Source organism: Jaculus jaculus, chromosome 19 (genome assembly GCF_020740685.1).
Source record: "Jaculus jaculus isolate mJacJac1 chromosome 19, mJacJac1.mat.Y.cur, whole genome shotgun sequence".
Taxonomy (NCBI): domain Eukaryota; kingdom Metazoa; phylum Chordata; class Mammalia; order Rodentia; family Dipodidae; genus Jaculus; species Jaculus jaculus.
Genome location: NC_059120.1, coordinates 58,012,249 through 58,033,127, shown reverse-complemented (window position 1 = coordinate 58,033,127; position 20,879 = coordinate 58,012,249). Strand labels below are relative to the sequence as shown.

Sequence of the window (20,879 nt, the reverse complement as noted above, 5' to 3'; positions counted from 1 at the left end):
TTTTCAGGCAGTCCTACCAGCAGAGCACGATTTGGGGAAGGGGAACCTTTGGACGCTCAGGGCTTGGGGTTCTCAGTCATGGTCTGCATTAATCTGAGTCGTGGTGGACTTAGCAGGGTTTGGCTCTGCTGGGTCATGGCAAAGGGAAAGGTCAGATGTCCCCACACAGCACACTCCCTTACCCCTGGGTCTCGAGAGTCTACTCCAGACCTTGACCCTGAAAGGTCTCCGTCTTCCTCCCATCACCGGGGGTCCTAGGTCGGCCGAGTCAGCGTGTACGATTCCAAAAGGCAGTCCGGGAAGACGAAGGAAGCCAGCGTCAACTGGTGCTTGGCCGATGGCTACGACCTGGAGATCTTAGATGGCACCAGGGGCACCGTGGATGGGTAAGGAGGCGGGAGGGTGCGGGACTCCGGAAGGGCCGACCCACACTGGCCAAGCTCCAGAGCTTCCAGGCCACCCGCCCCTACCTGCTTCCCACCTTGCCCGCCCCCGGGTGAATAACCAGTGCCTTTATTTCCCCCAGACCAGGGCATGAATTGTCCCGGTTGTCCAAAAAGAACATTTTCCTTCAGTTTAAGAAGCTCTGCTCCTTCCGCTACCGCAGAGATTTACTGAGACTCTCCTATGGGGAAGCCAAGAAGGCTGCTTGGGACTACGAGCTAGCCAAGAACTACTTCAAGAAAAGCCTGAAGGACATGGGCTACGGGAACTGGATCAGCAAACCCCAGGAGGAAAAGAACTTCTATCTCTGCCCCGTGCCCAATGACTGATGGCGTGGGCATCTCCTGCAGGGCCCGAGGGAGGCCACTGCATTCCTCATCACACTGGTGTAGTTCGGGGGGCTTTGTTTACTTTTTTTTTTTTTTTTTAGTGGAACCATAATTGATGGTATGGTACCAAGAACTTCAGGTTCCTATTCACCCTGCTTGCTTTGGGATTTTGAGGGGGGGTCTGGCCAACCCCCCTCCTTTTATCCCAAGCAAAGAGGCAGATACGAACGGAAGAGAAAGGAGAGAATGGGTTTGTCCTCCACCCAGAGCAGAAGCTGTCACTGCGCCCGTGGCCCATTGCCTTTCAGGGTTCCCCCACCCCCACCCCCACTTCCTTTTTCTTTGCTACACTGACCTCTTGTGGACGTAAGTGCCAGTCCATTCTCTATGAATCATGTCACGATTTTATTTGTGGATCTGCAGGCCCCTCAACCTCTCCTCCTCCCCCTCTGGGATTCCCTCCTGTGATCATTAAGTCTCTCCTTCCCCACCACCGAGAGCAAAGGGGTTCGTGAACCTAAGGACTCTGGAGAGCCGTTTACAAGGCAGGAGTGGAAAGCTTCAGTCAGGCGGCTGCAGCACGGTGGTGCTGTGGTTGGGGTCCGCAAGTCTTGCCCAGCTACGGGCTGCGCTGGCCAGCCGGGGAGCTGCTGCTTTGGGACTGACCGCGTCCCTTCCTGGCCAGCAGGGAAGGAAGTTGAGAACCAGCCACGGGTTTGGGGAACTGTGCCCGAGCAGCAGTGAGATTTCCCCTGCAGTGGCCCACAGACCACTTCCTAGGAAGCACTGACTTCCCAGGGAGCAAGAACATTCCTTGGAATATGGCCACCCTCCCATCTACCCTTCCAGAAGCATTCCCAGGGAGAGGGCTCTGCCTGGACGGAGTGCGGGGCCACAGACGTCAGTCGACTGGGAGGACGGGGTGCGGGGGGCGTATGGGGGGGCCCAGGACAAGTCCTAGAGGGCAGATCGCCTCTGCCCAGTCAGTCAGGACCGAATAAGAGGCGCATGATGTTTAGGTCATCACTGTGCTGGGGATCCCTCTCCCGGCACTGATACCAATGGAAGTCGACTAAGCCTCGTGTAAGTTAAGAGTTCTTGAAAGACGACAAGCGCTGCAGTTACACAGACTAAAGATTCCCATGTGTTTCCCCCACCCACTCACATGCCAGGCTGCCTCAGAAGCTGGCTCATAAACAGGGCACAGGCTCGAGGTTGGTCCTGCCCCTTAGGGAATCCGGGGGTCAGCAGACACCACAGCAGCAGTAGGTGGCACGGCAGACCAACCCTCGCACTCGAGGATGGCCTCCCTTGCCCGATGCCCCGCGCTGGCTCACGCGCGCGTGGCGCCTTGGGCCTGGTAGAAACCACCTCTGACACCAAGCCAACCGTCAGACCGCTTTGGTGGCGGCCCTGCCTCCTGCCGGGGCGGAGTCTGCCTTGCTCCCGTTCCCTGGGGTCAAGCGCGTACACCCGTGCCTCATGACAGACTCTCCCTACTCCGTGCTCGCCCTTCGAGCCATCGACTGGTTCACCCAACCTCCCGCCCACCTCTTCAACAGCAGACACCCATGTGAGCACTTTTATTCAGGCTACTGTCTCCTGTGTACTTGAGATCACAAACCAGCCAACACGCTAGAGTCCAAGTTTTAAAAATACCCTAAGGATGTTTTTGCACAACATCAAAGCATCCCAAGGACCTGGTCGGGAAGGTGCCGGCATGGGGGTGGGGGTCTGCTTGCTTGCTTCGGGAACACTGCCCTACTGGATGGTCAGCGGGAGGCGCACTCCACCCCAGCGCCAGCCACCCCCCTCCCCAGGGAGCTATCTGGCAGCCAGCTCTGGGGAGAAAGCTCCTCCCCAGGGGGTCCACCCACTGATTCCTCAGGATTCCCCGCCCCCCCCCCATCATCCTGGGCTCTAGTTGGGCAGAGCTGGCCCCTGTATCTCCTCAGAAGACCCTAAATCTCCCCCACATGCATCCTGTCTAGCAAACTTGCTGCTGGCATTGGGCATCTGCCACGGGAGGAGAGGGAGATGCCCTGCCCTCCGTGCACCTGCTGGAAGTGAGCCGCGTGCCCCCCCCACACACACACCCCTGCGCTCCGCACTGGAGAAGGGGGCAGCGCCTCCACTCAGTGTCCCCTCACTTCTCGTCAAGTCTTTGTTTTTGAAGCGCAAGGCCACACCACCGTCTTAATGATTTTCATAGTTGATCTGTCCCAGTCAGTCGTGCACCCTCGAATAATCACCTGTTTAAAAAAAAATTGTTCAATGCTTGAAGCTATTTCCCGTACTCAAGTTGAAGGGGCTTCGTTGGCTTCTGGGGTCTCGGCAGTGACTCCAAGAGCCAAGTGGGTGAGAGCCCAGGCACAGCCTTGGTGCTGGCCGCGGTCCAGTTTCATGACTGCGCTTTTTGTGTCCCTTAGCAAGTATCGACATACATTCCTCAGAAATAAAAACAGTGAGAGTTCAGAAGTGTCAGATGCTTTCGTGTCTTGATTACTTGGGAGAAGTGATGCTTGGGGACAGAGGGACTGTGGCATTGGGATTTCTGCTGCAACCCCGAACAGCTGCCCGGGCCCCCGGGCATGCGGGAAGAAGGCACGCCCATCTCCCTGGGTCGGCAGGTGTGCGTCACGTAGTCTGTGCTCACCGGTCCTGTGGCCTCTCCTGCTGCCCACTGCCCCCTCTGTGTCCAAGCCTGCTACCTGATGTCTCGTCCACAGGGACTTGCAGCTGGGGGTGGGACGGGCCCAAGTTCATTACTTCACCAGTCGGTACCCATATCTCCATCCTGAGTTACCTTTCCATATTGACACTGACTTCAGAATTTCTGGAAGGCCCATCTTTGGCTTTTCAACAGTGACAGGATGTACGCACCCAATAATGGGGCTAAGTCCGTGAATGTTCCTCCCTCACCCTTTATGCAGATTGGACAACAGGCCAGAAGAGCCAGTGATACTTTGGGTGGGGGGGGACACTTAAGGACCAGGGCCCTGCATGCTGTTGCTCGTGGCCTGTGGAAATACAGTGCTCAGGGTACTGAGCAGTTAAGTTTATTTAGGTGTAGGGGAGGGGCGATGTGCATCACTTTGTGTCCAGCTTTACCTGGATGCTGGGAAGAGAGGGAAGGCAGACTTTGCAAGTCAGCACCCTTAGTTAGCTACTGAGCTATCTTCCCAACACCCTGGACTGAGTGTTGGTGTTTTTTAAATAGAAAAATTTTTTTTTAATTTTTTTTTTTATTTGAGAGCGACAGACACAGAGAGAAAGACAGATAGAGGGAGAGAGAGAGAATGGGCGCGCCAGGGCTTCCAGCCTCTGCAAACGAACTCCAGATACGTGCGCCCCCTTGTGCATCTGGCTAACGTGGGACCTGGGGAACCGAGCCTCGAACCGGGGTCCTTAGGCTTCACAGGCAAGCGCTTAACCGCTGAGCCATCTCTCCAGCCCCTGAGTGTTGGTGTTTTAAAACACTATTTGCAAGCACAGGGAGAGAATGGTCACGCCAGGGGCTCCCGCCACTGCAACCTCCCGACGCATACGCCACTTTGTGCGTCTAGCCTTACATGGGCACGGAGGAATCAAACTTGGGTCGTTAGGCTGTGCAGGCAAGTGCCTTAACCTCCAGGCCCTCTCTCCAGCCCCTGGACTGAGTGGTTTTCAAGACAGTATAATGATAAACTCCAGCTATGGTGCCCCAGAGGCCCTGTGCTCAGGTCTTTGAGAAGTGGACAGCTCTGTGGGCCAGAGCCAATAGCTCAGGGCAGAGCACTACTCAACATGCCCGGGGCAGACTTGATCCTTGATCCCTACATTGAAAAGCAGCAGTGGGCAGTTTCCTTAAAGCCCAAGGCGAGTGCCTAGCCCTCCTCTGTCCTCACACCAGCCGCGTCTGCCCGCACACCATCTAGGCGGTCTCAGCCAGGACTGCGCGGCATGCAGGCCAACGTCCTTCCACTCACCATTTTCACCGGCAATCACCTGCATGTCACCCGGGGGCCCCCAATTTCATTCTTTCTTTTTTGGGGGGGGGGTTTCGAGGTAGGGTCTCACTCTGGCCCAGACTGACCTGGAATTCACCATGGAGTCTCAGGGCCAATTTCATTCTTGCGGGATTTGGAAGCAGATCAAGCCTGGGAGCCGGCCTGGCCTGCCAGTAACTGCAGCCCGGATTTCCCACGAAGGGCAGTCTGCGAGAGGGAACCCCACCAGCTCTGCCCCTTACACAGGGGAAGCCCCCAGGGGGGTCCTGGGCATCGTGCACTCCGGGCTCAGCCACCGTGCGTTAGTTACCTTTCCACCCAATGGGGGGCTGTGAGGCAACAGGGGACACTGACTGAGCAGTACACTCGCCTTTGTCCTTGTGCACCGCCTGACCGGCCAGAGTCCAGCTCCTCCGCACTTCCTCCTTTACCCCACCCCCACCAATGCTGGACCGTACGGTCCCCCCACCCCACCCCACCATCCCCCACGAACAGAACAGAGCAACAAGACGTCTTTGGAAACAACTTTAACAGTCAAGGTCCTAATGAGTCCAGACGGGTGTTGTGGGCAACTAGAGCAGTGCGAATATTCTAGAAGTGGAGACGGGGGGGGGGGGGGGACGGGGGGGATGATGCAGGGAGACAAGTGAGCCACAGACAAGGTGAGTGAGGTGTGCTGAGGGTTCCCAGAGCTCCGGTCCCTCGGGAACCGCGTGACCAGCACCCTGGCTAACTTCTCGGGCTCGTTGGGACAAAGGCGCGCCCAGGTGGCTGCGTGCTCTGCCCGCCAGGTGTGGCGCGTGGGAAGCTGGGTGATGTAATGGCAGCAGCCCACTTCCTCCTGGAAACGGGGTGACAACCGCAACATGTTGCTCTGGCTTGGAGGATGATTAATTCAGACGGCCCCGAATGCCTGGGCTTACCCTCCCTAGGGCATTCGCCACCCGTCCCAAAGGCCACGCGGAAGGCAAGCCAGAGCTGGTACCAAACAGCCCCGCTTTTCTGGGCGCGGCGCCGCCTCCCCTGCAGGACCGCGCGGGACGCGGGGAGACTGAACCACCAGGGCCGGCGCGGGGGGCTCTGAGTCCTCGCCAGGCCTAGTAGCCGCGCCCCAAGCTCTCTTCCCCCCCACCCCCGCAGCACCATCTGAAGGGCCCCCATGTCCCATCACGGGCAGCTTTCCGAGCCTGCAGACCTCACCAAGATGGGCAGCCTGGGAACCCTTGCCCGGCAAAGAGCGCTGCCAGGCCGCGGCGGCCTCGTCCACGATGAGGCTCGCCAGCTCCTTGGGTCAGTGTCCCTCTTGCCCCGGGTACCCACTTGGGCTTCTCACCTACCTCCTCAAACCTGCAGCCTCCCTCGGGGCTGGCCCCTACCTAGCTGGGCGCCTCGGGGTCCCCAGGGGCAGAAGGGACGTGTGGAAGGAGGTAAGGGGGAGTCCCCCCCCCCCCCCGACATCGCAAGGGTCCAGGTCAGAGTGCACAGAAGTGACAGGGCCCAGGGCTCCCCAAAGCTTCAGTGTCCTCGAAGGCTCACTCTTCTCCCATTGCCCCATCTCCTCCCCTCCCGTTGCGATGACCCCTGGATGACTGCACCCAAGTGGAGGGACTGGCACTGCCCCACGGCGCTTCCCGTGCCCTGGCTCCCGCCCTGCCCCAGCCCGCCCGCTGCCATTCCCAGTGCACAAACAAGGGGAGCCGCTTCCCGAGGTGGGCGCCGCTCTGTACGTTCCCAGGTCGGCTGGCAGACCACCGCCCGGGGGGCCCCAGTTTCAACGACTTCAACAGGGTCACAGCCAAGAGTTAGAGGAGCTGCTCACGAATGCTCCTTGGTGGCCAACTTCACAACAGCCACTTGCAGGAAGGAGTCAAGTCAAAGAGCAGCCGCGGGGTCCGAGGAGGGTGGTGGAGGTCTAACGGCGCCCTGGGGGGGGGGGCACTCCTGGGTGCTTTCTCCCGAGCCATGAGTGGGCCGGGACAAGGGCTCTGCCCCAGGGTGAGGAGAAGCTTGGCTGAGAGGGCCACTCCCGCACCAGACTTGAGGGTGATTTCTCTCCAGCCACAGACCCTCCTCCCCCAGACCCAGGCCCTGCTCAGAGAAACTTGATCTGCTCAAGGAAGAGGGAAGGCAAGGACAGATCCGCGAACAGGGCTGGCTGGCCAGTCGCGTGCCCGTCCCACAGGCTCTGACGTGGCCTCCCAGATGTTCCGCAAGCATCCTTCATCCGCAAGATGACAAGGCACGCTCTCTACGTCACAGGAAAGGAAGCTGCGACCTCACAAGTCACGGGGGGGGGGGGGGAACGGACCTGCTTAAGACAGCAGCAGAGCCAGGACCAGAGCTCAGGGATCCCTGCCCAGCCCCCACTACCTGTGCGTGTCGCCTCCCCTCCCACCAGCGTGGCCTCTGCTTCCACTGTGCCTGGGAAAACCACAGTCCCCACTGGGCTCCAGAGTCAGAATGGCCTGTTGGGCCACATGCCTTGGATGCACTGGTACTCCAGACCCCTCGGTGACCCCGCCATCTGCTGGCTCAGGCTGGGACTACGAGGCAGCCACGTGGTTCAGGTGGCGGTAGGAGATCTCTAAACAGGTCTGTTTCCCCCGGGCCAGCAGACCAGAGGGCCATGCAGCCTCTAGCGACCATGGGGATGGGCGGCTTCGGCTTCTTGCTCCAGAAGAGGGGGGATATCCCCACTGCCACCAAGAAGAGATGCCCAAGAAGCCATTCTGGCAGGTGGGAGCTGCGGTCTCTGCACCAGTGGCAAGACAGCCGTCGTCTTCTGGCTCTGCTTCAGCCTGCCCAGAGGTGGCAGAGGCGGGGACTTGGAGCCAGGGTTGGAAGGACGGCACAGCGGTGAAGGGGAAAATGGAGCAGGCGCCAACACTGTTGTGACCAAGTCTGGCTGTCTGCCCCTCTCAGTTGGCCTCCACAGCCGGCTCCCCGGCCCTGCCCAGCCCAGCTCTGCTGCGACCAGAGAGGCTGAATCCGACTGAAGTTAACATAACGCCTCCTTCGAACAGCCAGTCAAAAGTCACCAGCCACGTCGCCTCATCTTCAACAGGGCTCCAGCTCAAATCCAGCACTGTGAAGTCCTGGCGGCCACCTGTGAACTGTCCTTCTCAGCAAGTTCAAGCCTGTGGACCTCAGACTCCAGGCTGGCCACTCGAAGATACCCCTAATACCTAGCCTTTCCCAAGTGGGGAAGGAAGGAGAAGGAAGTCTAGGGGTTCGGAGAATTCTGCACCCGGGGGGAAGTGGACCCGAGGCCGGGCTCTGGACCCCTCAGTCACACGGCCTCTCCCGCCTGAGCCCCACAGCCAGGCCTGCGGTGACTGGGCCCCAATTCCCACCGTTCTTCTGTGACTTGGAGGCCACACACGACTCTATCGCCTTCCTGGTTCCTTCTCCAGCACCGTCCTGGGGTGGCCAGCTCTGACATCTCTGGCTTCCACTTCCCTTCCTTTGCCGCGGCCACGCGCACCGCTGCCCGCGTTGGCGCAGGACGGAGAGAGGGCAGCCTGAAAGCAAGACAGCCGGGCCAGCCTCCGGAGCGGTGGGCCGTGTGGACAGAGGTGCGAGGCAGGGCTCCGGGGGAGTACGGGGACGGATCTGTGGGGGCAGCACCCTGCCTCCATCTTCCACCCGGTGCTACTGAACCCTAGGGGTCAAGAGGTGAGGGGCAGAGATGAGCGAGGTCTCACTTGGAGCTGGGAGCCGAGTGGTCTGGGTGGAGGAAGGTGGCGGCCGTGTAGTTCTGGAAGAGAGGCTGTAGGAACATGCCGATGGTGCCAAAGACACACACGAAGACAAAGATCCAGAGGAACAGGCGGTCGATCACCATGGCAACATACTTCCAGTCCTCCCTCACCTGGGTGGAAGAGACAAAGGGGACCTAGACATCAGTCACATGATGTGGAACGGCGTAGAGATGGTCCCATCCCACGAACACCCCCCCCCCCCATCTCTCCCTTAGCCATCCTGCCAGGACCTTTCACGGGCTCTGGCCCTACGAGCCTGACAGTGCCCAGAGCTCCCGGACCGTCACGACACACCCAAACCTCCAAGTATGCAGGCAGACCCTACTCGTGACTCCCACCCTGGAATCCAGACTTTCCAAACCCAACACGTTCTCTTAGGTCTGTCACTCCCTTCCTCCCTTCCTTTCTTCTTCATTTTTTTATTTTGTTTGTTTTGTTTTTTGAGGTAGGGTCTCACTCTAGCTCAGGCTGACCTGGAATTCACTTGGCCTCGAACTCAAAGCAATCCTCCTGCCCCTGCCTCCCAAATGCTGGGATTAAAGGTGAGCACCACCATGTCTGGCAGGGCTTTATTTTTACATGAAAAGAGCGAGAGAGAAGGAGAGAGAATTGGCACGCCAGGGCCTCCAGCCACTATAATCGAAATCCAGACTCATGCGCCACCTAGTGGGCTTGTACAACCACGTCACCGTACGTCTGGCTTATGTGGGACCTGGAGAGTTGAACATGGGTCCTCAGGCTTCGCAGGCAAGCACCTTAACCTCTCCAGCCCTCTCACTCCTTTCTGATAAGCTTCTACATATCCTTCAAAGCCCAAATCAAACACGACTTCTTCATGAAGTCTTCCCTGACCCAAAGACTACAACGAAACACTGGCTCTTGTTCTTCCCTCAGGACCACAACACGTTTTTTTTCCATCACAGTATTTATACTTCAAGCTTCTAAACCACACGGACCCTACTTGCTTCATCTCTATAACAGAAGCATCTAAAACACTGTCCAGGAAACGGGAGCTGCTAATACCTCTAAGCTTGCTCCTCTTCCTCCTATGATGGAATAGAGCACTCTGTCCAAATGCACCTTTTCATTTTTTTTTTTCTTTTTTTGTTTTTTCAAGATAGGGTCTCACTCTAGTTCAGGCTGACCTGGAATTCACTATGTAGTCTCAGGGTGACCTTGAACTCACTGCAATCTTCCTACCTCTGCCTCCCGAGTACTGAGATTAAAGGCATGTGCCACCATGCCCAGCTCACGTTTTTGTTTTAATATTTTATATTACTTATTTATTTATGTGTGTGTGAGAAAGAGAGAATGGGCGTGCCAGGACCTTCTGCCACTGCAAACAAACTCCAGATGCATGTGCCACCTTATGCACGTTTATACCTTGCGTAAACATGGGTACTAGGGAATCAAACCTGGGTCCTTTGTCTTTGTAGGCAAGCACTTTAACCACTGAGCCATCTCTCCAGCCCCTAAGGGCACCTTTTAAGCACAGAGGACACAGATGTAATTAAGCAGTCCAAACGCTAATGGTCCCTGGGGTTTGAGAGACAGACTCTCCCCAGAGCTGCTCTGCTCCAGCCCACGTGTGGCCTCTGAGCATATGTCTCTCTAGAGCCCAGCCAGCTCAGGGGGTGGGGAGAAGCCACCACCAGCAACAGAACAATCAGTCAAAGGGGGTCTCAGTTGGGCCAGCCACGAACACGGCACCAAGCTAGGCACCGGGGACCCAGGTGAGCAAAACGAAACAACCACACCCTGCAGTTTCCAGTCTCCTCAGAGTGACAGAGACAATAAGAACCCGACATCACACACTGCAAGGAAAACAAAGAACTGAGCTGAAGAAATGAAGGGAGAGGGAAACAGACCTAAAAGAGCCTCTCTCTCTCTCTCTCTCTCTCTCTTTAATGACTAGGAAGTCATGAGTTTTTAAATTTTATTTATTTATTTAAGAAAGAGATGGGCTGAAGAGATGGCCTAGCATTTAAGGAGCTTGCTTGCAAAGCCAAAGGACTCAGGTTCAATTCCCCAGGACCCATGTAAGCCAGATGCACAAGGTGACACATGCGTCTTAAGTTCATCCGTAGCCAATGGATGCCCTGGCCTGCCCATTCTCTGTTTCTGTCTCCTTCTCTCTCAAATTAAAAAAAAATTAAAGAGAGGTAGACAGAGAGAGAGAGAGAAGGAGTGTGCCAGAGCCTCTAGCCACTGCAAGGAACTCCAGACACACGTGCCATCTTGCACTTGGCTATGCAGGCAAGAGCTTTAACCACTAAGCCATCTCTCCAACCTAGAAAAGCCTCTTCGAGGAGGCGACAGGTAAGCCGAGATTGAATGGGGGAGGAAGAGGCCCCATCTCAGGTACATGGCAAAGGCAATCAGCAGGACAGCCTGACCTGACCCTTCTGAACAGTTAGCCCGGGGAAGACACTGCTGAGGAACTATTCCAGACTGAAGGATGCCGAAGAGACACAGCAACCAAAGGCAAACAAAGGGGGCAGTGGAACAGCTGGAGAAACTTGAAATGTAGTCTTTGTAGTATTATTATTATTATTATTATTAAATTTTGTTTATTTTTATTTATTTATTTGAAAGCAACAGACAGAAAGAGAAAGAGAGAGAATGGGTGCCCCAGAGTCTCCAGCCACTGCAAACGAACTCCAGATACACGCACCCCCCGTGTGCATCTGGCTAGCCTGGGTCCTGGGGAATCGAGCCTCGAACCGGGATCCTTAGGCTTCACAGGCAAGCGCTTAACCGCTAAGCCATCTCTCCAGCCAGTTGGCTTTATATTAATAAAGGTACTGAGGCTAAATGTTCTCTATTTGACTTTCAAACTGGCGGGGGGAGGGGGCTTTGTGGCCTTGTTGTTGTTTTGGTTGTGGCACTGGGGTGAACCCAAGTTCTCTCACATGCCAATACTCTTCCACTGAGCCACATGCCCAGCCCTCAGGCTGAGTTATGCAAGAGCACTCCCCTTCTTTTAGGAGTCACCGAGGGATTTGAGATAAGCCCTTAGAGTGTCTGCCGTTTACTCTCAAGACAGCAGAGCAAAGTTAGTAACAGTGGTAATCTTTGTTTTGTTCTTAAAGAAGGCCTCTAGGCAGATGGGCCCAGATATGCAGGTGGGTCAAAGCAGAGGCTTGGGCTGCTTAAGAAAAGTGAGCCGAGTGAGGGGACAACGGCACTGGACAAGGGCCACAGGTACGTCGCTGCAGGAGCACGGGGGCCGGGCCAGGTTATGAAACTTCCCTGACCCAGGTAACAGCTGACAGGGGCCCAAATCAGGAAGTGAGTGTGGAGACGGCAGGAAGAGGATGGAAGTGAGAATCATTCTGAAAGTGGTACTGGCTGGCAGGAAGGGCCCAACAGGAGCCCGGGATCATTCTAGGCTTTTGCTCTGAACCACTGGGTATCTGGTGATGTCATTTACTACAAGGTGGCTGGAACCAGGGGCCCTTTGGTGGAGATGTGGGTCGAGCACTCTGTTCTGGACATGTTGAGTTCCAGGTGCCTGTGAGTCACCCAAGTAGGTCACTGTCTCCCAGGCGGCTGGTGCAGGGAGGCAGGCTGGCTGGCTGGGCTGCAGCAGGAGGGGCTGAGGCCAGTGATCAGCCGCAGCTGAGCCCTGCACCCCATGTCTCTCACTCCGCCTCAGCTGGCTCTGAGGATACTGCCCCATTTTCAGTCTCGGCTTCTCTTCCTGTCTCTGGGTTGGGTAAGATTCTCCCCGACCCAACCTTTTCCTCTTGTCCAGGAAGGGAAGACTTCAGGACTTCACGCCCAACAGAAACCTTCCTCCTAAACCGGGCATGGTGGCGCACGCCTTTAATCCCAGCACTCGGGAGGCAGAGGTAGGAGGATTGCCATGAGTTCGAGGCCACCCTGAGACTCCACAGTGAATTCCAGGTCAGCCTGGGCTAGAATGAGACCCTACCTCGAAAAACAAAAAAAAAAAAAAAAAAAATCAAGAAACCTTCCTCCTCCCCCAGCAGGAACCGCAGAGTCCCAGAGGAAACCTGCCTGGTCACCATGGCAACTGCTGAGCCGTGGCCTAGAACCAGCCAGGTAGGAGGAGATTGGGCTTCAGGGCGGCACAGCTGCTGCCCGAATTGTGGAACATCAACCCCAACGCCTGGCTCAGTCTCAAGTCTGATGACCTTTGAGGGAGCCAAAACTTCCCGCAGGAAAAGCTGAAATCTAGATGCGCACAAAGACCGTGAGGAAGGCAGGTCTGGGAGACCCGGCTTCCACCTGCCCCATCTCCATTAACATTTCACGAGACACTTCCCTAGGACCCAGAAGAGCAGAAAAGGAATATTGATTTGGGAGTCTGCTTTCTCAGCTAGCACTGGGGAAGGGGGGGCGGTCCCATGGAACCTTTTACCTCGCCCCACCCCCACATCTCCGCTGTCCTCAAATTCTGCCCACCACGTGGTCCAAAAGGGCCTCATCTCCATTTGACAGTAGCGACTTGGATGTGGTCGTGCGAGCTGCATTCCAGCCTCCAACACCAAGGAACCTCTCCGTGTTGTGAACACAGAAGGTCACACCCACCGGCCATGGCCCCAGCAGAGGCCTTTCGCCCTGAACCACGGTATGTCCTCAGGGAAGCCCGCAGGATCACCCGGTGCAGACTCCAACGAAGGCGGCCCAGCACCAACGGCCTTCTCCACGTCACCGACGTGTCCTCCCACCCCACACGCTGCTGGAGACCCGGCAGCACGCGGCTCGTACTCTCTCTCTCTCTCACTCTCTCGGGATGTTTTGCACGCACGCCTGGCATGCACGCACGCCTGGCATGCACGCACGCCTGGCATGCACGCACGCCTGGCATGCACGCACGCCTGGCATGCACGCACGCCTGGCATGCACGCACGCCTGGCATGCACGCACGCCTGGCATGCACGCACGCCTGGCATGCACGCACGCCTGGCATGCACGCACGCCCGACACGCACGCCTGACACGCACACCTGGCACGCACGCAACGCGCACCGCGAGCCTGGTTAACTAACTCACGCTCTGGTCGTCGTCCTCGCTCCGCATGTGGTCCGCGATGAAGCGCACGCCGTCCACCGCTTCCCGGAGACCGCACCCGCAGCGCCCGCGACCCGCCGACGTCGTCCCGGCCGCCGCAGCCCAGCCCGGCGCGCACGCGCGGTTGACGAAGCAAGGGCAGGGGTCTTCGGACGACCCCGGGCCCTCCCAGAAGAAGAGCGCGCCTGCGCCCTCGCGCTCGCGCTGCCGTCGGCGCTGGCGCAGGCGCTGTCGCGCGCAACGTTGGCGCGGCTGCTGCAGGAAGAGCAGCGCGGGCAGCTTGTCCAGGAAGACCACCTTGACCCAGGGCGCCATGGTGTGCGTGGTGGGCGAGCGGTGGTGCACGTTGAGCACGCACACGCTGGTGACGATGGAGAAGGTGACCAGCACCATGGTGAACATGAGGTACTTGCCCACGAGCGGCACGTCCAGCGAGGTGGGCGGCACGATCTTGGAGATGAGCAGCAGGAAGACGGTGAGCGCCAGCAGCACGGAGATGCACAGCGTCATCTTCTCGCCGCAGTCGGACGGCAGGTAGAAGACGAGGATGGCCAGCGACGTGATGAGCACGCAGGGGATGATGAGGTTGATGGTGTAGAAGAGCGGCTTGCGGCGGATGATGAAGTCGTACGTGATGTCCACGTACGTGGAGTCGTCCGGGTGCTCGTTGCGCCTGCCTGGCAGCGCCACGATGTCCCACTCGCCGCTGGGCGTGAAGTCGTCCAGGCTGGCCACGTCACTCTTGAGGACCAGGTCGATCTCGGTGCGGTCGTAGGTCCACGAGCGGAACTTCATGGTGCAGTTCTGCTGGTCGAACGGGAAGTGCTTCACCTCGATCTTGCACGCGCTCTTGTAGATGGCTGGGGGCAGCCAGAAAATGCTGCCGTCGTAGGAGACCACCGCGTTGGAGTAGAAGGACACCTCGTACATGCCGTCGGCGCTGCCGAGGAATGGGGACAAAGTGAACCCTGGCACTGGGCATCTCAGTCGCGCCTGTCAACCCTGAGCGGGGGAGGACAGCCAGAGGGAGAGAGAAGCGGGGAGGAGGGCCCAGGCGGGGCGTGCCCATCCAGTAGAGAGAGATTGAGCGGCAGTTCAACGAGATGGGGAGATGTGCTGGGTAGATGCGAGCAGGTGACCTGCTCAGGAATGCCTGCGCATCCCTTCAGCAAAGGGACCCATCTTCCAACATGTAAGCTGGTTGGTCCTCAAGAGGGAGGAGACCTTGGAGAAGGCAGGAAGACCCGGCAATGGGAGGGGGTGGGCACCCTCTCACCAGTTGGGAGAAGTGAGTTTTGTACCTTGGAGGTGAGAGGGTGACTGTAGGAGGCAGAAGAAGATCCAGAGGAGAAACTCAGACCTCAGGTTTCTTTGATCCCACCCAGACTTCCAGGAGCAGCCATTCTTTTTATCTTTGTTGTTATCATTCTTTCATCATTATTATTATTATTATTATTATTATTATTATTATTATTATTGTTTTGGTTTTTCGAGGTAGAGTCTCACTCTAGCTCAGGCTGGCCTCAAACTCACAGTGATCCTCCTACCTCTGCCTCCCAAATGCTGGGATTAAAGGCGTGCGCCACCATGTCCAGCAAGGAGCAGCCATTCTTAACTCACTTGAGGAACTGGGAGTTATCAACATTTGTTTAACATTCCCCACCCCAGCTACAAACAGAGAGTCCTAAATGCCTTGGAGCAGACTGGTCAAGGTCTAAGGCACCTTGGCTGTCCACACTCATCTCCCTGGTCTGGGTCTTTCTGCAATCTGCCAGGAAAAAAAAAAAAAAAAAAAAGCCTTCCCTCTGATGTCTATTCATTCCTCTTATTCCCGCCCCCCCCCCGACTTCTTCCTCTCGCAGCACCCCCAGGGTCTCTCCCAACCTTCCCAGCACATCACAGCCACCTACTTGTTGTACAGGACCACATCTGGGAGCCAGATGTGCTTGGAAGGGAGCCGGACTTTCTTCATGTTGTCGAAGTCTTCAGGCTTCCAGGTGAGGCGATAATCCTCCCACTCCTGGGAAAGGGTTGATAGAGAGGCCATACCACCCTCTGCCCTCAACAGTGACCCAAGGCCAAGAAAAGGAGCAAGAGGGAGCCCATATGGTTTGGGGATATTTTTATTTATTTATTTTTATTTTTTGTTTTGGTTTTTCGAGGTAGGGTCTCACTCTAGCCCAGGCTGACATGGAATTCACTATGTAGTCTCAGGGTGGCCTCGAACTCATGGTGATCCTTCTACCTCTGCCTCCTGAGTGCTGGGATTAAAGATGTGCACCACCACACCGGGCTAGCTTGGGGGAATTTTTTAAAGCAAGCTTTCTCCCCAAAAGTGACCTCTGTAGCTCAACTGATGCTTCCTCAGTTACCTTGCAAAGCTAAGCCGGGGTATAGAGCCTACATTTCACAAATAAGAAAATGAAGATTGGAGAGTTTAACATGTTTAAAAATCACAGAGCTAGGGGCTGGAGAGATGGCTTAGCGGTTAAGCGCTTGCCTGTGAAGCCTAAGGACTCCGGTTCGAGGCTGGATTCCCCAGGACCCACGTTAGCCAGATGCACAAGGGGGCACACGTGTCTGGAGTTCGTTTGCAGTGGCTGGAAGCCCTGGCGCGCCCATTCTCTCTCTCTCCCTCTATCTGTCTTTCTCTCTGTGTCTGTCGCTCTCAAATAAATAAATAAAAAATTTAAAAAAAAATCACAGAGCTAAAAAAAAAAAAATTAAAAGCAGGTGTGGCTGGCGAGATGTCTCAGCGGTTAAAGCGCTTGCCTGCCAAGCCTAAGAACCCCAAGTTTAATTCCCCAGGACCCACGTTAGCCAGATGCACAAGGTGCTACATGTGTCTGGAGTTCGTTTGCAGCAGCTAGAGGCTTTGGCGCACCCATTCTGTCTCTCCCCCTCTTTGTCTCACACTCTCTCAAGTTAATAAATATTAAAAATAAAATTTTAAAGGAGGGCTGGAGAGATGGCTTAGCGGTTAAGGTGCTTGCCTGTGAAGCCTACGAACTCATGTTTGAATCTCCAGGTCCCACATAAGCCGGATGCACAGTGACCCAAACGCACGATGTCGCACATGTGCACAAAGGGGCACACTGCTCCCTCTCTCTCTCTCTCCCCCTCTCTCTCTCTCTCTCTCTCTCTCTCTCTCTCTCTCTATATATATATATATATATATATATATATATATATATATATATATATATCTGTCTCTGCCGCTCTCAAATATAAATAAAACTATTAAAAATAAAATCTGGCCGGGCATGGTGGTGCACCTTTAATACCAGCACTCGGGAGGCAGAGGTAGGAGGATCGCGGTGAGTTTGAGACCAGCCTGGGCTAGAGCGCGACCCTACCTTGAAAAAAAAGAAAAGAAAAAGAAAAATCATGGTGCATGACCCAGCCAAGATTCAAGCCCAAGTTATTCAGGACTCCAAAACCTGTATCTTTCTGCCTCTCTTGAGGATAAAAAGGACTTCCATGAAGGAGGAGGAGGAGCAGGGAGAGGGGAGGAGCCCACGTGTGGGTAAGAAAAGCACTCACCTGGGTCAGCCAGACGTTGGTGGTCATGATTTGCTCACGCTCATGCTGCAAGGAAACAGTAGTAGCTGAGAAGTTTCTTCACCCCATTCCACCCACCCCCGCCCCTCACCCCCCCACCCCACCCCGGGCCCAGCCTGCAGACCAGCTTTTATGGCCCCTCCCACCTAAGGAATACCAGATAACGTCTGGCTGGGCTGCCTGGAGTCACAGGACCGAGCGTTTGGGACCCGTACTCACCACACTGATGAGCTGGGCCAGTGAGACCATGAGCTGTACGGTCACCAGCTCCGAGCCGTTGGTGGCCGGGCGGATCAGCTTATTGTAGCGGGAGGGGTCTAGGAGATGCTCCACCAGCCGCTCCTCTGTGTCTGTACCCCACACTCCTGGGCCAGGCAGGGGCAGCAAAGGGTTAGTCAACCGGAGGGCTCACAAGAGGTTCCACGCTACCCAGGAAGTGGGGCAATCCGCCAGCCCAACCAAGAGGCCTCCGCTTCCCGCAGCCCCATCCGTCCCTGAGGACGCTGCAAAATGCTTATGTTACACAATGGGAGCCCCAGACTAGCTCTCAGAGAGAAGTCCCTCGGGGCTGGAGGGATGGCTTAGCAGTTAAGGCACTTGCACGAGAAATCTAAGGACCAATTCCCCGGGACCCACATAAGCCAGATGTGCAAGGTGACGCTTGTGTCTGGAGTTCGTTTGCAGTGGCTGGAGACCCTAGTATGCCCATTCTCTTAGCTGCCTGACCTCCACTCTCTCTGCCAAACAAGTAAATAAAAATTTTAAGAGAAGCCCCTCTCTGGAACCACTGAGCCAGGAGTTCAGGCAGCCCCGTAGAGGTGGTCTACACTAAGAACCTGCTCTTTCAGAATTAATGGAGATGTGCTTCCCCGCCCCCGCCACAGGGTCTCAAGGCCAAGCTTCTGGGGGTCTTGAGGGTTTCTGCATCCTGGGTTTCCTCAGATGACGCTCATAATTCAAAGGAGCTGAAAGGGGGAAGCTACATGTTCCTCTGCCTACCCTTTCTCCTTAATAGGCGCCCATTTCTGTGTGTAGACAGCAGTACGTGTCCCACATGGGATGATCACGACCATAGCCCCCACCCCCAGCAGGCAAGGGGTTGGAGCGTAACAGGCCCACTCATGAGATGTCAGGCAGGCTCGTTGTGTCTGTCGTGCGTACGTCCTCTTTGCACTGGCCCCTCTCGTCCTCTGCCCTCCCCGGTCACTGTGCACGACACACCCTCCCCAGCCTCTCTCAGATCCGCTTCCTCGTCCGTCCGCAGTCTGGCTGTTTCTACTCTCAAGTTTCCTTCCCATCCCACAAGAAGAGACTGGAGAATTCAGTGTCCTCCACTTCCTGCAGGTCCCTGTGGGGCAACCCAAGTCAGGAGCCGAATGAGGAGACTGGGAAATGGTGCGAAGTCAAGGGAGAAACTCCCTGATCACAAAGAGTCTAATGGTATCTCGGCCACCATAAGAATTAGCTGACCCAGAAAGCTGGGGAGATTCCCCTCCCTCGCTCTCGCTCTCCTTCCTTCCTTCCTCTGTGCAGTCCCGTCCACCCCCTGCCCGCTGTCCAGGCTCCTGTCCCTTCCTTGCCTCGCGCCTGCGCCTGCTGGCGAGTCCTCCAGATGGGGTCTCCCAGGTGCTGACCCTGGGGTCTCTCCTCCATCCCCCAGCAGGCTCCTGCCCTCCCCTCTCCTCCAGGGAATCTTTCTCTCCTGCAAGGTCCGCCCAGGGGTGCCAGAGCCCGGCGTTCCGGACCACTGGCTGGGGCAAGAGAGCCCGGCCGGCCCCTTCCTACCTGAGCCCAGGCAGAGAAGGCCGAAGCTGAGCAGCAGCGCCATGGAGCTGGGGCGCCCGGCCATGCCGCGGTCATAGCGCGCCGCCTGGCCGCCTGCGGGGCCGCGAGCCGGGCGCTGTCCGCGGTCCTGAAGCTGCGGCGGGGGACGGGGGCTCGAGGCCTCCGGAGCGGCTGCGCCCTGGGCGCGTGGAGGACACCCGCGCCTGTCGCCACCGATCTTCCCGGGAACACAATTGGGAAGGCGAGGGGAGGAGTCTCCGCCCCGGAGGCGGAAACGCCGGTTCCCTAGGAAGGAAAAAAAAAATTAGCAACAGGAAAAAAAAAAAGGCTGGAGAGATGGCTTAGAGGTTAAGGCGCTTGCCTGCAAAGCTAAAAGACCAAGGTTCGAGTCTCCAGGACCCACAGATGCACAAGGTGGTGCATGCTTCTGGAGTTCACTTGCAGTGGCTGGGGGCCCTTTTGCACCCATTCATTCTCTCTTTCTCTCTCCGTCTGCCTCTTTCTATATCTCTCTCAAATAAATAAAATATTTAAAAGCCAGGCATGGTGGCACACGCCTTTAATCCCAGCACTCGGGAGGCAGAGGTAGGAGGATTATCGTGAGTTCGAAGCCATCCTGAGAATACAGAGTGAATTCCAGGTCAGCCTGGGCCGGAGTGAGACCCTACCTGGAACCCCCCCCCAAAAAAAATAAGTAAACAAATAAAATATTTTAAAAAATGATGGTTCCTGGGTAAGCTATTCTTTGACTGGACCTGCCTAGAGCAGTGGAAGGAAGGCAAGTAGCTCAGGGCCTCTTATGTGTGTGGCCGGGGCAGGGGCGGGGGGGGCGGGGGAATCGGAGGACTGGAGAGAAGTTTCTAGGATTTCTGCCCACACTTTTTCTCTGGCCGAAAACAACGGCGCTGCTGTGCAGGAAAGCTGAGGATACGGCAGGGAATGAGCCTGCGAGGCCTTTGGAGAAAGAGCTGGGTTTGCTATTTTCAGAAAGCAAACAGCTGTGAAACCTTGGGACAGACTCCTTTCTTCTGTCCTTTCTCTACTTGCAGAAGCCCCGCCACTCCCCCAGGTTGTCTAAGCCAGGAAGGGCAAGCCCTCTCCTGAAAGGAAGGTGACCTTGAAAGTTCTGAAGAGTGGGAAGACAGGCAGCCTGTGTCAATGATCCTGTCATGGCCATGCGCTCGCTCTCCCGACGTCCTCTGTGTTCTGGGGAGATCAGGGGCCATTTCACAGGAAAGGATGAAGCCCACACAAAGGAGAGGAAAGATGAGAGGTGTCGCAACTCAATGACATCTTTGATCTTGAAAGCCCTGAACTTTTAGCTGCTCAGCCAATAAAGGTTCTCTTTTTCTTAAGTGGATTTGTTGTCACTTTCAACCCAAAGACTCCTGTCTAAAGCACACTTAACAGCAGCAAAGCTGTCTGGTCTCATCAGTGCCCTACTTCTCTAACCGCCTCTGGGCCACTCTCCCCTCAGGTCTGCCCTCCAGCTATCAGCGATGTCTAAAAGTCACTGAATCACTCCCATCCTCACACATCAGATTTTGAAAAATGGTAGGTAGTTCCCTTTGGTTCTTTCCTCCCTCCCCCCCCCCAACTACCTTCTACTTAAAGGAACATTTGATGGGAATTTCAGTTCCTCCAGGATCCTGTGCCTGACCAAGAATGTTGTCAAAGCTGGACATGGTGGCACATGCCTTTAATCCCAGCACTTGGGAGGCAGAGGTAGGAGGATCGCCATGAGTTCAAGGCCACCCTGAGACTACATAGTGAATTCCAGGTCAGCCTGGACTAGAGTGAGACCCTACCTCAAAAAACAAACAACAACAACAGAAAGAATGTTGTCAAGTGCCCTGTTACACGTTGCCAAGTGTGCTCAGTAAATCTTTCAGAGGCAGCATATGCCTCTCTTCCTAGATGATGAACCAGCACAGTGTCTGGCGCATTTTAAGGACTTACCAGGAAAAAAAA

General features: G+C 56.1%; 2 protein-coding genes across 8 annotated transcripts in view; one reads left to right on the top strand and one right to left on the bottom strand.

The window, feature by feature from the left end:
- Adar (adenosine deaminase RNA specific) overlaps nucleotides 1-3,257 on the top strand; it is a 45,198-nt gene extending 41,941 nt beyond the window's left edge. For 4 of the 7 annotated variants that reach the window (XM_004667225.2, XM_045138215.1, XM_004667224.2 and 1 more), the window contains 2 exons: nucleotides 259-386; nucleotides 527-3,257. In XM_004667225.2, coding sequence (XP_004667282.2) covers nucleotides 259-386; nucleotides 527-773 — 375 coding nt within the window. In that variant the 3' untranslated portion in view covers nucleotides 774-3,257. The remainder of the gene's footprint in view (nucleotides 1-258; nucleotides 387-526) is intronic. The other 3 variants (XM_045138214.1, XM_045138218.1, XM_045138217.1) reach the window with 3 other exon arrangements.
- A 2,060-nt stretch (nucleotides 3,258-5,317) lies between these two features.
- Chrnb2 (cholinergic receptor nicotinic beta 2 subunit) lies at nucleotides 5,318-19,000 on the bottom strand. The gene is made up of 6 exons (XM_045137875.1): nucleotides 18,909-19,000; nucleotides 17,343-17,488; nucleotides 17,106-17,150; nucleotides 15,473-15,582; nucleotides 13,545-14,502; nucleotides 5,318-8,633 (listed from the first exon to the last, which is right to left on the bottom strand). Exons 1-6 carry the CDS (start codon nucleotides 18,970-18,972, stop codon nucleotides 8,463-8,465), a joined length of 1,494 nt encoding a protein of 497 aa, XP_044993810.1. The 5' UTR covers nucleotides 18,973-19,000; the 3' UTR covers nucleotides 5,318-8,462.
- Between the last annotated feature and the right edge of the window lie 1,879 nt (nucleotides 19,001-20,879).